The sequence below is a fragment of the Vigna unguiculata genome, chromosome 9, assembly GCF_004118075.2.
Source record: "Vigna unguiculata cultivar IT97K-499-35 chromosome 9, ASM411807v1, whole genome shotgun sequence".
Lineage (NCBI taxonomy): Eukaryota > Viridiplantae > Streptophyta > Magnoliopsida > Fabales > Fabaceae > Vigna > Vigna unguiculata.
This window is the reverse complement of record NC_040287.1, coordinates 23,313,028-23,329,841: the sequence shown is the minus strand read 5'-3', so window position 1 is coordinate 23,329,841 and position 16,814 is coordinate 23,313,028. Positions and strand designations below refer to the sequence as shown.

At 38.3% G+C, this 16,814-nt stretch overlaps 2 protein-coding genes across 2 annotated transcripts; one reads left to right on the top strand and one right to left on the bottom strand.

Annotated features, from left to right (window-relative positions):
• The first annotated feature begins 10,603 nt into the window (after positions 1 to 10,603).
• Positions 10,604 to 11,164, top strand: LOC114163572. Its single transcript, XM_028047877.1, has one exon. It carries the CDS (start codon positions 10,604 to 10,606, stop codon positions 11,162 to 11,164), a length of 561 nt encoding a protein of 186 aa, XP_027903678.1.
• A 3,344-nt stretch (positions 11,165 to 14,508) lies between these two features.
• On the bottom strand, positions 14,509 to 15,559 carry LOC114164587 (protein MHF1 homolog). Its single transcript, XM_028049314.1, has 4 exons — positions 15,425 to 15,559; positions 15,254 to 15,325; positions 14,919 to 14,999; positions 14,509 to 14,834 (listed from the first exon to the last, which is right to left on the bottom strand). Exons 1-4 carry the CDS (start codon positions 15,525 to 15,527, stop codon positions 14,719 to 14,721), a joined length of 372 nt encoding a protein of 123 aa, XP_027905115.1. The 5' UTR covers positions 15,528 to 15,559; the 3' UTR covers positions 14,509 to 14,718.
• Positions 15,560 to 16,814: the final 1,255 nt, after the last annotated feature.

The window sequence follows — 16,814 nt, the reverse complement described above, 5'->3', positions numbered from 1 at the left end:
AAGGGTAAGCTAGAGTAAAATATTTTAACATGTTATCAAGCAAGCAAATGATAAAACAGGTTATAATCAAACAAAGCAGTAGGCACCCAAATCATGTGAAAGCAAACAATTGCAAGACTCTATGACTCAATATCCGGATCATACTCTTGATATAGAATTCTAAAGGAAGTATGCACTTGTGCTGGTTTCTAAACTCTACAGAGCTTAGACGCAAGGGGTTATCACCCAACCACACAGGGTTAATCCTTTAATGTCTTAGGCCCAATATGTCCCAAGACTAGGACCTCATGCCACTCTCACAACATAAATCATTATGCTCTATGTGAGCGTGAACGATTATTAGAGTTCAAGATACCTTCCTTTATCTAGACATCTCCTATATCAAGGTATACACTAACTACCATTACCAAGAGTTTCCCTTGAAACTCTTTTACCAACAAATTTCCACATGCCATCTCAAGAATTCATTTTTCATGCCATTCCACCACCAACCACAAAACAAGTCATGCTTTCCATACCAACATTTTCATTATCAATCTCATTAAAGCATACAAACAGGCATGATCACCTATATTGAGCAAGGGAAAATTAAAGAAAACCATAATGAAACAAACAACAGCCAACACGTCTCCTACACAGGAATGCCTAAAATAAAATCATGTATTATCATTGGCAATCTAACATTTGTTTTGAACTTACAAATATATAAATACTTTTAATAATATTGACAGTAGCATATAAATTAAAACCCATTGTTAAACTTGCATGTGAAAGACTTTGAACAAATTAAGTTAAATTGGTAATTAATACCTTTGAAAATAAACATTTTTCTTTTATAATAATGAGAATAAAAATTACTGTCATTTATTCTTATACAAGGATCAAAGATATTGGTATTCTAAAATGTAACAAAATGATTAAAATTACCTTAGAAAACTAAAAGAATATTTTTTATTACCTTTACTAGGAGAGGAAAGACATTACTAATTATAAGATGAAGGAAAAAGTAATAGGTCTGAAAATGAATACATGTATGGATTCATGATAACACTTGCAACAAAATAATGTCTTTTACAGCAGTGTATTCTATTCTCATTCAACTAGTTTACTCTGGTCGAACACCCTGAACTTGTGGTTAATTCATTTAAGTTCCTCACCTTACTACAAGTAAGCGGCCTGGGTCGAACACCCTGAACTTGTGGTTAATTCGTTTAAGTTCCCCATCCTTACCACAAGTAAGCGGCCTAGGTCGAACACCCTGAACTTGTGGTTAATTCGTCTAAGTTCCACACCCTTACCACAAGTAAGCGGCCTGGGTCGAACACCCTGAACTTGTGGTTAATTCATTTAAGTTCCCCACCCTTACCACAAGTAAGCGGCCTGGGTTGAACACCCTAAACTTGTGGTTAATTTGTTTAAGTTCCCCACCCTTACCACAAGTAAGCGGCCTGGGTCGAACACCCTTAACTCGTGGTTAACTCGTGGTTGAACACCCTTAACATACAATCGATTGTGCCATACATGACATACACCACAAATCATCAAAACCTGACATACACAAAAACATACAAAACAATAATCGCATTAAGCATAAACGCAAAGAAATGTACCAACGTAACATAATGTACCAGTTATTACAGACATAGGCTCAATAATATTTTCAAATCTTTAAAATCAAAGTCCTATTCAGTTGCATCAGGGGCCACCTCCTCAGCATCACCCGCCTCCTTCTCCTCTTCAGCCGCCTCCTTCTCCGCCTCATCGTCCGGACTACTCTCATCCTCTTTGACAAGCTTCCCATCAACAACATCCTTGTTCACATCAAATTTTGAGTTGCGGCGTCAACATCTTGGTGAAAAAAGGCTGCTTGACGCAATCCCTTCTCAAAGCTGTTAATATGCTCTTGTATGATGCAATTCTTCAAGTCATCAAGCTCACCTACAACACCATCATACTTGTCTTTTAACTCATCATAGTCTTCCTCCAACTCTTCTATTTTCTTGTTCAATTTTCCCTCTGAGTCCAACAGCGAATCTTCCATGTTGCCAGCCTTTTTCTTTCCTCTTCCCAACCCTCCCTTTCCTTCTTCCACGCAGCTCTCTCCTCCTCGAACTTGTCGACCTTTCCCTGTAACTCCTCTACTTTTTCCCTACCTTCCTCCTTTACTTCATGTCGATACAAAGACCCAACACGACGGCTCAATATCAACGCTTTGCTTCCAAACTCGACCATTGTCCTCACAATATGATCCGCCTCTATACCGTCGATGGAGTTGATGATGGTATCTGGGAGGTTGATCAAAATATCTTTTCTGACAGATATCTCTGGCAACTCAATCAAGCCGAATTCAGGTCCCTTCACCTCGCTGACCGATCCTGCCCCACTAACCGGCCCCGCTCCGAGTAATGCCGCCCTCACCTTCTTCACATCCTTCCCTTGTCGGCTCGAGGCGGCAACTCGGCCTTCCTTTTCGTCCCGTCGTGGACGTGCACCTAGACCACCGATTCCTGCAAGTTGGGAACATCAGTCTTCCCAGCTGCCTTGGCTTTAGCAGCCATTTCTTTCCTTAACGACTGGAAGAGCGCTAAATTATTCTTCCCCGATTGCGCCATGTGCCCCCTACAATAACATATTAAACCCTGATTAAAACAACTTAAAATCATTAACACAGTTTAAGTAACAAACATATACCTTCAATATCAATAATCGGGTGCACAGAATTATAAACTCTAACTAGGCCCTTAGTAGGCAACTTATCAACAAACTTCATCAAGGTCTCCACCACCTCCTTATCCCTTGCCGACAACTCGTCGGTGCCCATATCCTTATACTGAGAGGGGGTCCCCGTCCAGCTAAACGGGAACTTCGTGCTCCCATCTGCGTTCAAGAAATAGGGCTTGCCCTCTTCCTTCACCACAACTTTGAAGTACCCATTCTTAAAATGCTTGAAGGACTAGGAAATGCGTCCAATCTGCTGATGCTGGACGACTTATCAGAGACAGCCAAGTAGTCGGTTGGCGGCGCCTGGTATCATAGAAGTACAGAAATGCGTAAGGAGAAGGCTGCAGATATAGGGATTGGCACGAAACGCGGAAGGCTTGCATGTAAGCCCAACTGTTTGGGTGCAGCTACGTAGGTGCAATGTTCAGCGCGCGCAACACACCCATGGTGAAATCGTCCAGCGGCAACCGCACATGTAGCTGAGAAAAGTGGCACATGTACATATAGAAGAACTTCTCGGTTGCCCCTTCTTGCCTGTGACACACACGGTCGATGGCGCTCACCGTCTCCAGGGAAACAATACCCCCGCTTACACCTTTTGCGATAACAGGTGTACAATTCAGCCAAGAGTTCAACAAGCGAGACACCGAAATAAGGATGATTGATTACAAACGTCGGCAGCCACCCACCCGTAACCGCCCTTGGCTAGCCAGTTACTCTCCGCCAACTCCTCTGGAGGATATTCTCGGACGTCCCTCACCGTTTCCATAGGGATTCCGCCTACCCTACCCCCAGAACTGGTGCTCTCCTCTTCAACATCTCTACCTCTACTCCTCCTAGACTCTATACTCTCACTACTAGATGTAGACAATGACACGCTATCACTACTGGACATACCTTTTCTCTTTTTTCTGGAAAGATGTCGGCTGGAATTGGGAACTAGTCGAACAAAGAAAATGCACACAAGATCTCTGACTAGAAATTCTCGCAAATGAACCAATAAACCCTCACTCGTTTTAAAATCCACATTTATAGGCCAGAATCCCAAACGGCAAAACCCCTTCCCGCCAAAATAACAACCCATACCAATCGACACAATCATTCCAAAAGACATGAGTCTTAAAAACGACGACGCAAAACCCCTTGATTTGACCCCTGACATCCCTTCACCTGCCATCAACCCTTTCTCGCCTTTAGCCTTAACAATGTTCATCACACTTAAAGGCTGGAGGATTGGTGTACCACACCTAGCTGGCCCCGCTAACATATCAACTCATATCACCCTTGACCGATACCTATATCAGCCAAGGCTGGGGGACTAGTGTACCACACCAAACCAACTCAACAAAATAGTAATAAAACGATACCTATATACCAAAGCATTGAAGTAATCAGCCTAGGTTGCCAAGTAACCCAAACATCTAGAGGAGCAACCTACCTAAAACAGCATATGAACAACACGAACCGCCAAGGAAAGTAGTCGACTTAGGCCGGCAACTGTGATATACTTAGCAGAAACAAAACCCCCTTAGTATTCAATAGGTCCACCTAAGGGCCTGGGTTAGAGCCAAGGCCCACTTACAGCCCAAGCTAGGGCCCGACCCATGGCATAACCAGAAATAATTAATACTCTATAAATACACGTGGACCCCAGTAATTAAATGTACGCATTCATTACTCCATTAATCACCTGATTTGTCATTTTGAGAGCTTTGACTCACTTGAGCTTCGGAGTCCCTTCTGCAAGTAACCCCTCTGGGTCCAAGCCGACATGTATCAACCAAGAAGAAGGCAACTGAGGAGATAACGGACTACGTGGGTAAGGTGACGTTTGTGCCTAACTTATCTTGTTTGTTCTCTGTAAGAATATATATATATATATATATATATATATATATATATATATATATATATATATATATATATATATATATATATATATATATATATATATAACGATAACATGTGCATATGCAAAATTATTACTTAAGTACCGTCAAAATTAAAAGTTAATCACTAAACTATACAATACAAAATAACTAACGAAACGAAAATATATCATTTGTTGTTAATTATATAAAATATATTTTTCCGATATAAACTGATTATTGTTAATTAATCTAAATCTATATCTAAATAATATAGTTATAACTCTACATAACTAAACCAATAATAAAATTTAAAATTAATTTTTCATTTAAATACAAAAAATAACTAAAAATATATCATAAAAGAATATATTATGCACGATAAATGAATTGTGTTAATATAATATTTAAACACTAATTACTTAATCCTATTATTATTACTACTTCTATTACTTAATTTACCCAAACCTATATTAAAATTATATATATATATATATATATATATATATATATATATATATATATATATATATATATATGACAGGGAGAAATCGATTAGTTAATCGGTTATAGGGTGGGAAACATATATTTACATATTTATATGTATTCAGGAGGAGTGTATCTAGGGATGTCAAAAATATTCGTACCCGTGGATATTCGCAGATAAATCCGCAATGGATAGGAAATAAATATTAAAAATAGATACTCGCTACCCGCGGGTATGGGTATTTTTGATACCCGCATGTTAACGGGGCGGGTACGGGTATCATAGTATCCGTACCCGTGAATACCCGTACCCGCTAAACTTTATATATATATATATATATATATATATATATATATATATATATATATATATATATATTAGTAAAAAGCATTCTGGCCTAATTTTTGCTTAGTAATCAATCGGAGAAAGTGGATTTATTGATCAAAGCACTAATTAAAGAATTTTAGTTGTGTTGAATGTCATTTTATATTTATTTTTATGATTATTTGGACTTATATGGACTTGAGTTTGTTTGAACTTTATTTAAAATTTATGAAAGTGATGTATTTTATTTTATTTTATTTGAATTTATGATTAAATACTTATTTTTTAAATAATTTTGTAAATATCCGCGGGTACCCGTGGATATGAAAAAATAGACGGGTACCCGCATAACGGATACCCGACGGATATGGGTATGGGTACGGGGGTACTACTACCCGTACCCTACCCGCCTCGTTAACATCCCTAAGTGTATCAATCAATTATCTAATCGATTATAGGGAATATATATATATATATATATATTCCCTATAATCGATTAGATAATTGATTGATACAATAAGAATCGACTACGGAATCAGATCATTTAACCAATAAATTGTTTAGAAACAAATATAAGTCAAGATGTTATGGTATGTGAATCTAAAATTAGAAATATTATGGTAAAAAATCAACTTAGTCATGTAAATCTCTTCATTTTGATGAGATGTTCATCCCCAAATTTTTTACTTACTCGCTCACAAATCATTCGAAGTGAATAGCTATGAACCTCGTAAATTCGCACACCTAAATTTGTTTGCGCAATAAATCCGCGCAAACGAAGGAACCATAACTAAGACAGGTCGGATTATAACTCTGGCCGAGTCGAGTCAAGCCCAACTCGAACTAAGTTGAATTAAGTCTAATTCATACTAAGTTGAGTTAGATCCAATTCATGCTTGTCGCGAAGGAACGACGAACCGAAAAAGAAAACGGGTTTTAAAAAGAGATTTGGAGTCGCCACCATAGTTATTCTAGAAAACTATGGAAAACCATAAAGATAAGACAAGTCTGCGAAAAACCAGATTTTGGATTCGGGAGTCGATTACGCGTAGGGAAGGTGTTAGCACCCTACCACGCCCGCCCGAGGGCGGTACCTTTAATTAAAATGCAAAGTTGATGTGATTTTCAAAATATTAATTTCCCCAAAAATAATAAGACAAAAATGCTAAAAAGAAACAAAGATATTTTTTTAATTTTTTAGGCCCGATAAGGATTGACCTTGGTCCTACGTATTCTCATTCAAAATGAGAAATCAGGGTTACGTAGTTCTTTGAAAGATATTTGAGAAAATGATTTGATTTTTTTGGAGGTGAACCTGACAAGGACTGGCCTTGCTCCTACATATCTCACGGTGGAGAATCAGGATAACGTAGTTCTTAAAAAGCTTGTTTGTTTGAAAATGTTGATGTTTTTATATTTTGAAATTTTATATTTTTTTAGTATTTTTAAGTTACTTGAAAATATGTGTCACACGACGCGAGCGGTCGGACAGACACTAAAAGGGAAAGAAATCATTTTTTGAATTATTTGGGAGAAAGTGTCACGCGGTGCGAGCGACCGGACAGACACGATAAAAAAGAAAGAGAACTTTTTTTTATTTTTTTTCTATATTTTAATTTTTATGATTTTCAAATATATATATTTTTAGAATAAATAAAAAAATAAATTTGTAAAAAGATAAAATTATTTAAGAAGGATAAAGGTGGAAAACAAAAATATGATGGTGCATGAATAACATGGGAGGTGCATGAAGTTAATCAGGTATGTACAGTAAAAATGGGAGTGCGACAAGTGAAATATAAAACATGCCCAAAATACAATAGAACATGCAAAGGGGTGGGGTCAGTAAACATAGAGGTGCATTGTATAAACCCAAATAGATCCAAAACACAAACTGAGAGGGGTGCAAAGATTGAAAGTGGGGGTGCCTGGAGTAGAAAGGTTGGCCAGCCCAAAGAAACTCGTGGGTGTGTAGAAAATTAATGTTGGTGTACGCGAGAAAAACCACAAAGACCTAATTTTTCTCTAATCCTAGTTAACTAAACCTCTCATTCAAACAACATATCCTTTCTCTCTGCCTCTTCCGAACTCGAGCAGCCACAGACGCATTGCGCCAGCCGACCAACGTCACCGCCATCACATCTGACCCATTCGAAGCCGTCGCCGCTACGGTGGTCATGATCGAGCTTACGCCGGCAGCGACACATCTTCTCTCGAGTAGCCACCGCTTTCGTCGACCCTCCACCTAGCCGCACCTCTAGAGCTCGCCACCACTCAAATGCGACGCTCGTGATCGAGACCGTCGTCGGCGCTATCGTCAGCGCCGTTGACGCGAAATGAGTGGGGCTTGTGATTTCACTTCTTCTCTAGTGAGCGAAACCTTCTCTCTTGTCACTATTGCACGAAAACCATGGGAACCCGTGGCCAAGATGCTTCTCTGCTCCAGCTCTGACCCATCGGCGGCCTTGCCGCCGGTGATACCTTCTCTTCCTCCCGCGTGAAAGGTGCGAGTGTTTGGTGTGCTATGAAAACGGTGGAGCAGTGGCTAACAATGGAGGATGGTGTAGGTAGAAGGGTGGATTGAAGGTGATACTTGTTGGTGACCGTGTGAGAGTGGTTGGTTCATGGTAGGATGAGAATTATGTGACAGTGATGAGGGTGTTGGAAAGTGTTAACGAAATCTGGTTTGTGAATGGGTTTGAGGTTGAAATGAAGACATGAATGTGGGTGTTTCCTTGGGTCTCTGTTTTGGTGGTTATTCAGGGGAATGCAAAGGTTTTGGTGTGCAATGAAGGTGCTGGAGTTTAGGGAAATGAATTAAGTCGAATGAAGGTGTAACGGTTGGTGTGTATATGCGGATCGTGTTTGGCGGAGGGGATGAGCGGATAATAGATTGCTGGAAAAGGTGAGCCTTGAACGAAGGTTGGCATGAGGTTGATGATGATTGTGTGATTTAAAACAGCAGAGGAGATTGGGTGCTCTTGCGAGCTTGTGGATCTTTGCTAACGGGAGAAAAGTGGAGGTAGTGAAGAATCGGTTGGGAATGAGAGTGGTTTAGATTCAGCGGGAGAAAGGTAGAGGTAATGAAGACTCGGTTGGGAATGAGAGTGTGGTGGCTTAGAAGGTATAGCTGGTTGTGTTATGTGTGTATAGACGGGGAGGATAGAGTGGCGTGACGATTCAATAGAGGAGATAATGGGGATTCAAGCAAATGCATATTCAATGAGCCAAATAAATGACAAGCAACACTCAATATATATGACTACATTATGTTCATTCTCAACCACAATGCACACAATGCAACTGCAACAGGTTCACACCAAACATTCAAGTATTCATATGCAGGGCTTACCTCTTGCAGTCCTCCTTGTTAACAACTCTTTCTTCCCTTGGCTCGCTTCCCCCTTGTGCTAGGAAGTTCTCCCTATCCGTTGGTCTCAGGTGCTGGGAGCTGTTTCTCTACATGTACTGTATTTTTTAAATTCTGTTCTCCTGCCCTTTGGCTTCCGCCTCCTTTTCTTCCTTTTTGTTCACGCAGAGAGGTAAAAGGGTGGGAAGTGGCGATTGCTTCCCCCTTGCCCAATCTGTAGAGCCACTTCAATCATCCCTCCCGATCAGTCACCATAACATCCTTTATTCACTGATGCAATTTCCTTTTTTGTATGGTAACTAGCAGCATCACAGCCGGTACACGTTCCAGGGTATCAATTAAGGAAAGTGTTAGGCAACTTAGGGCAGCACGCAACATGCAACTCAGGCAACAGAAAATTAATTGCTCTGCATCTTTCTTTTTTTCTCTTTACTTTTTTTATATCTATTCTACTCTTTTTTTTTCTTTCCTTTTTTTTGTCAAATATGTTTTTCTTTTCATTTTTTTTAATCCATTTTTTTCTTTTTTTTCTTTCTTTTTTTTTTAAAAAAAAGGTAATAAAATAAAATAAAATATAAATATGAAGAAAATTGAAAACAAAGAAAAGAAAAAGAAGAAGAAGAAAAGAAAAGAAAAGATAAAATAAAGAAATAAATAAAAATAAAATAAGATAAAAGCACATAATAAAGTCAAAGTAAAATAAGATAATAATAATAATAAATAAATGAATAAAAGAAAATACAATCCGGACGAAATTGGGTGTTGACAATGCTAAGTCGATTCAAGTCCTAAACCTTTGATTGAGTTAGGTGAACCTAACTCTAGTCGAGAAGGACCGACACAACTACGGTTGAGTTTAACTAGGCATCCCAACTCGGGTTAGGCTTTGCCAAGTCAAGCAAGGCCCAACTCATGCTAAGTCAAGTCAAGTCCACCTCGGACCGAGTCGAGTCATTTCAAATTCTTTGACCTTGACAATAAGTCCAACTATGGTCAAGTTGAACTGAACCCAATTATAGCCAAGATAGATCAGATCCAGTTTTGGTCAAGTAGAATCATCCTCACCTAGGATCGAATCAAGTTAAGACAATGTTAGGTTTGGCTGAACTTAATTTGGTTTCGTTTAGCCTAATCTGACATGTTAGGTTGGGAATCTATGTAAAACATTAGAAATCAATGTGTAATTTAAAATATTTTAAAGATTCATACTATTATGAAAATATTTAAAATTTAATTAAATTCTATAGTAGGATCAAATCCATTCTAACCCTAATCATAATCCACTTTAAGGGGAGTTTTGGTACTTTGACTTTTTCAACCACAGACTTAAAGACAAATTGACATCTCTAATAAAAGGGTAATGTAATCAACTTGTCAAAATATATTAAATGTGTAAAATATTAAAATTGATTTATTAAAATAAAAGTAAAAGAGACTAAAATTTAAGACTAAAATTATATTAATTTAAAGATACAATAATCTGATTATAATTTATATATTTACAAATTAAACTTTTTTAACTGAGTAATTTAATACTATAAATAATAATTTTCTCGATTCATCCAATAAGAGACATTAATAATCTCTTTAAGGCCTAAAATAATTTTGAATTATGTAGGAAGGTGTGATGGTTTTTTATGAGGAACACTTCTTTCAATACAAAATCTTAAAAAATGAGTTTATAAGTATTTTTACTTATATCTTAATCATTTTACTCATGTCTATCTAAGGTGAGACTTCCAACTCACCTCGAACTTTTAACAAAAGTCAAAAATAGTTTTCATATTATATTTTTGTCCTTAAAAAACACATTTGGATTTAAAAAGTTAAAAGATGGGGGAAGTAGTGCTAGTTGGACCAGAGTTATTGGAACAAACTACAAAGAAGGTGAAAATGGTGAGAGATAGGATGCAGGCCTCTCAAAGTAGGCAGAAGGCCTATGCAGACCGAAGGAGGAGACTTTTGGAATTCACGGCTGAAGATCACGTGTTCTTGAGGGTGACCCGAACCACGGGTGTGGGAAGGTCTCTTCGCTCAAGGAAGCTTTCTCCTAAGTTTCTTGGTCCGTACCAAATCTCGAGGAGGATTGGGCATGTGGCTAATGAGATTGCTCTACCTCCTCAGTTAGCCAATCTTTATCCAGTATTCCATGTGTCACAATTGAGGAAGTATGTGTTTGACCCTTCTCATGTGTTAGAAGCCGAGGACGTACAGATCAGAGAGGATCTTACGGTGGAAGTACCATTCGTTGCTTTGGAGGATAATCGAGTTGAGGAACGTCGAGAAAAACCAGTCAGTCTTTTCAAAGTCATTTGGGACCGAAGGACATGTGACTCTACTTGGGAGCTAGAGGAGGATATGCGAGAGTCACATCCACATCTATTTTCTTGGTAAGTCTTAATTTTCAAGAACAAAAATTTTTGTTGTTGAGGAGATTGTAAGGCCCCTTTTTCTTTCTGCCTTATAAGTTTAGGGCTTGGTCTTTTAGTAGGCCTAAGGCCAGCCCACTTGGTGTCTTCAAGACCCTAACTGCCCTTTCAGTTTCCATTCTACATCCTAACCCAAAAACAGTTCACTCATTCTCTCATTTCTCCTCCAACAGAGCTCTGTTAGGGTTTGGCTCTGACCCTTTTCAAGCTAGCTCAACCCCATTTCTACTCCACGTAAGTTGGTCTTCAACCCATATCCTCTCCTCTTTAGTCTTATTTTTGTGATTTTGACGGAGGTTCATCTTGGTAACCTCGTTTCCTATCTGTGCTAGTATTTTCCAACTCACGAATCTGCTCCTAGAGCTACTGTGCTCAACTGTTTGGGTGTCTGAGTCTTTTGCTAACTTTTCCAGGTAAGGGAAGGTAGGGATTTTCACATTTTGTAATTTACTAATGTTTAGCTGCTGTTTATTGATTTAAAAAGCTTGATTGATGTTTATGCTTGCATGAGATTGAACTGGTTGTGGCCTAGTGTTGTTTTCTTGGTATTTCTTGGCTGGTATATGCGAACAGTGGAGGAACCTGAGATTCTCGCCCAAGCGAGCAAGTCTTGCCTAAGCGAGAGTACCAAGAACCTTCGTTGGTTTTGGTTCACGTTGTCGCTCAGGCGAAGAGTTCACGTTTTGAGCGAGAAGCCATCTCGCTCAGGCGATGAGGTCTCGACTAAGCGAGAACACGCGAAAACCTCATTGTTCCACTGCTCGAGTTCTCGCCTAGGCGAAGGCAGCTCGCCTGAGTGAGAGGACCTCTCTCACTTGAGCGAGGCTTATAGCCTGAGCGAGAACTGGGCAGAGACGTGTTTAGGTACTGGTTTCTCCTATGTTTTTGGTTGAGGGTCACATGTTGTTTGAGATACTCTGTTAAAACACGAATTGGGTGAATATGAATGTGTTAAATGGTTTATGGGCTAGAATTAATGAGTTTGGTATGAAATATGATTGAATGGTCAATTATATATATATATTGGCATGAGAGTGGTATGCATGAGAACTCTATGGTTGGTTGGTGAAACATGGATAAGGTATGGGTAGGACGTAATTTCATTACCCTCTTGGTGGGAGCTCATGATGGTGTCTCATCTAATGGATGTAATTCCATGAACCTCGTGGTGAAAGTTCATGGTGGTGCATTATCTAATGGACGTAATTTCATGAACCTCGTGGTGAGAGTTCATGGTGGTGCCTAATCTAATGGACGTAATTCCATGAACCTTGTGGTGAGAGTTCATGGTGGTGCCTAATCTAATGGACGTAATTCCATGAACCTCTTGGTGAGAGTTCATGGTGGTACCTCATGTAAGGACGTAATTCCATGACCTTCTTAGTGAGCACTCATGGTGATGCCTCATGTAATATAAGTAATTCCACGAACCTCTTAGTAAGGTTTCATGATGGTGCCTCAGTATATCATTAAGTAAGGATTCAAGTAAGGATTGCATCCTGAAGCTCTAAAGAGTTAGTTAGTCTCACGTAGAACGTACTGACTCAAGTGGTGAGAGTAGTAGGAGGCCTTAGTCTTTGGCAGGATAATGGCCTTAGATGTTTGAAGGCTAACCTTGTGCGTGGTAGGGTGAAACCCATTGGCAATGGCTCTACAGAGTAGTAGAGGCTACCACAAGTGCAAGCATCCAATGAATCTGATTGATTATATGTATCCGGATAATTGAGTCTTAGAGTATTGCATCGTCTGTTATCACATGTTTGTTTGATTTATGTATCTTTGTCTTTAAATTGTATGCAATTGTATGATAAAACTTTTTTCACTCTAGCTTACCCATTTTGTTTGTTTGCGTGTCTTGTGTGTGGTTTTCCCATTTTGCGATGATCATCAATTTATTGATGTGAGCAGATGTGAGAACTCCTTGTAGTCCTCAGGGTGATGGAAACTTCGTTGGGTAGCTTATCTTGGATCCCCTTGCTCCAAGTTTTCTTTTAACGCACTGTGGCCTATGTACCATCTTGCTCCTTGAGCATGTATTTTGAATACTGTTAAACTTTTATCTCTTTTTGTTAATGGCATCGTGGCACGCCTTAGTTTTCTTCTAAGTATTATGGACAATTGTAGGAAGTGATATTTCTATTCCATGATAATGCCTTTTTCATTAGTTTGTGTGATGTTTCATTTAAATAAGTTTCTTTATTAAATGGGACGATACACTTTCAAATTATATTAAATTATATTAAGTCAAAGATTATACAATCTCATTTATTAACTTCCGAATTACATAATCTAAAAAGATAATAGTGGACATTTTTTTTATATGGGAGTGCAGGGAGAGTTTGTGGAGGTGGAAAAAGAAGCTTCCTTGTTTTAACATGTTCAAAAATTTCACATTAGTAAAGATTCCAAACGAAGCATAATTTATCAAATGCACTCCTCTTTTAACCTAAAAAGTCATCAAACTCTAAAGCATATGTAGAATATGATAATTGACTCTAGTTTGAAACAACCATTTATTAATTTTTTATTTAACTCTTTTTTCTAGGATAAAATTATGCAACCTAATTTGAGGGTAAAATAGTGGAATTTGAGATTCATAAAAACTCATGTTTTGCTCATTGATCATTTTCACTAAATTGTCTCCAATTAATATCAATTTAAAGTGCCATATGGTGCTATTAAATAGTAATGATTGGATAATGGAAAATCTATACGAAAACATATGAAATTTAAAATTGCTCATATTTGGATAAACTTTTGGGATGTAGAAAATGAGAAGTTGAGAATTTGGATTTGAGAGGTTGAAAATTGACATAAATTAAAATAAAGATTCATATTGAATTTATTGTGATTTGGTTCTATTCTAACTAAAGTCTATAAAATGATTTTCAAAAACCTAAGAAAGAATATTCAGTTTTTCAATGGTTTGTTCTTGACATATTGCCTACTTAAAAGTGTAGAATTTATTATGAACAACCACTCCTCTAAGATGAGATATTTACACGGTGCCCTAGCTTTTTAAGTTTCAGCCATGACACCCTGTTTACCCGGAACTACCCCTAGTTACCCTTATTATTAAAAATCAGTTCTAAATTCTCTGGCCACATGTTTGCATGTACCTTCAGTAAATACCACTTTTACAAAATAACCAACCATTAGATAGTATCATCATTATGCCGAACCATTAGATAGTATCATCACTAATCAGGCGAAATCTGCTGCAGTAAACGGAAATCTCTCAACAAATTCTTTTGCATATTTCGTAAAATAATATTATAGGAGAAACTGTATATAAAATTTGCCCTAAAATTAATTAATTCAATTATACACTTCATAGTGTCTGGTATTAAGTTTCAGGGCACGCATAAATGGTAAAGGTGGACCAACAGTTTCCAGCTCTAGTTAACTAAGTCCAGAAACATAGATAGGAAAGAAAACATGCATAAATTTTTCCAACCGTACCAAGTTATGTTTACAGGACGGACCATATATGTGCATCAGGCATTAGCGCTAAGCGGTTCATTTGTCGTTCTTTTTTATCTCTTTCTTTCGCTTCCTTTCAGATTGAGGATCTTTGGCTTTTAAATCATTGGAGAACGTCCTCAACAAGCCAGATAGATGTTCATTCCTATGTGCTTAACCAAAATACACAAAATAAAACACATAAACAAAACTCATTTTCGTTCTCTTGAAAAACATTCAAAGCTTATGAAACTAACCACAGAGTATCACGTCTTCCATATTTACAGATTTACGATTCGCATGCTGGGCAAACAGATGAAGATCCTTAGCCACACGCTCTGTTCACATAACAGTTTCTTCAATTTCATTATTTAAACTCAACACTCGCACATAATAAAACCTAAAATAATCTGTGGCGACCGATAAATATAAACAAAAGATATGTGCACTGCTATATTGATACACTCGTAAGGGACATTATGTCATACACGTTGCAATCACACCATTATAATATACGATGCCATTTAAGTTCACTCTAACAAGGTGCCGGCAGAAAGGGAATGTGCAATGAAACGACAATGATATTTGTTACCTGTATACTTGAAGGCTAAGTCCGCGATGCAAGTGACTACGACTTTTGAAACTGTCATGCCGTTTTGTTTTGCTGCATAATTGAATTGTCGTGCACGATAATTAGGAACTCGAATCTCAAACGAATAAAAAGTTGAAATACAAAGTAGAAGAAGAAGAAGAAGCATTGAACCTTGAGATTCAGTGATGGCAATTGCAGAGAGCCTGAATTTGTCTCTCAAGAGCTTCATTTCTGCGTCATTTTCCCCTTCGCTGTTCGTGTCCGCGTTCTCCATCGTCGATTTTGTTTTCGATGGAGGGAAACCGAATGGAGGGAATATGTTAATATTAATGGGCTCCTCTGAGACATGGGCCTCACTCCAAACGAGTTGGGCCTTACCAAAGTGACCCGATCCAACTAAGCTTTTAATTTTTTCTTGAGCGTTGAGTTGAAGCTTGAGTGACACTAACGTGAAGATCAATTATCGGTTCCAACTTCACATTGAACAAGTTGATCTCTTTCTAAGTTTTGATAGGCTTTGGTTTAAATATAATAATTTAGTAGCATGTACTTTGTTCAATTCAAGTAACAAGTTCTTCGCTAAGTGAATATTTTTCATTTGAGTGAACTCATGACCAAGAGAAAATGAAGTTTTATTGGAAAATATCACTTAAACAAGTAGACGTCACTCAAGTTATATACTCTTATCTTTATATACGTTTTAATTTTTTTAAATTGATTCATGCTTTAAACATTATTTAATCATAACATAAGGTTGCACTTTATATTTCAAATGTTGTACTTCATGAAGTATGATTATGTTTGAATAAATGTTATTGGATGAGATAAAATCAATGACATGATGATATGAGATGGTAATTAAAGAAGTAATATTATCCTGAGTATGTTGATAAATAAAATATTGTATGACTATAAATAAATAAATAAATTATATATATATATATATATATATATATATATATATATATATATTACAATAACATGCAAAGCCCTGTGGGTTAGGGTAAATCCATGGGTTTTCATCTTCAACATGCAAAATATATTATTATCTATGGGACAAGCCCAACAATCCCAATGGGTCCGACGACCAATAGGTCTGACAACCTGGACAAGCTTGAAGACCCGAACAAGCCCGAAGACCTGGATAGGCCTAACGACTCGAACGAGGAAGACTATTCGGACGAGCCCAATGATCCGGACGGGCCCGACGATCTAGACATGTCCGACGACCCAAACGATCCCGACGATCTAGACGGGCCCGATGACCCGGACGAGCCCGACGACCCGGACGAGCCCGACGACCCGGACGGGCCCTTCCAAACCGTCGGACCCGACGATCCAGACGTCCCCGACGATCATGATGACTTGGACGATCTCGACGACTCGGACAGGTCTGATGACCCGAACGTGCAAGACAACGCGGACGGGCCCGATGACCTAGACGACCCCGACGATCCGAACTAGCCCGATGAACCAGACGGGTTGACGACCCGAACAGACCCAACGACACGAACGGGCCCGATGACACAGATGGACCCGACAGTTTCAAAGGGCCCGTCCG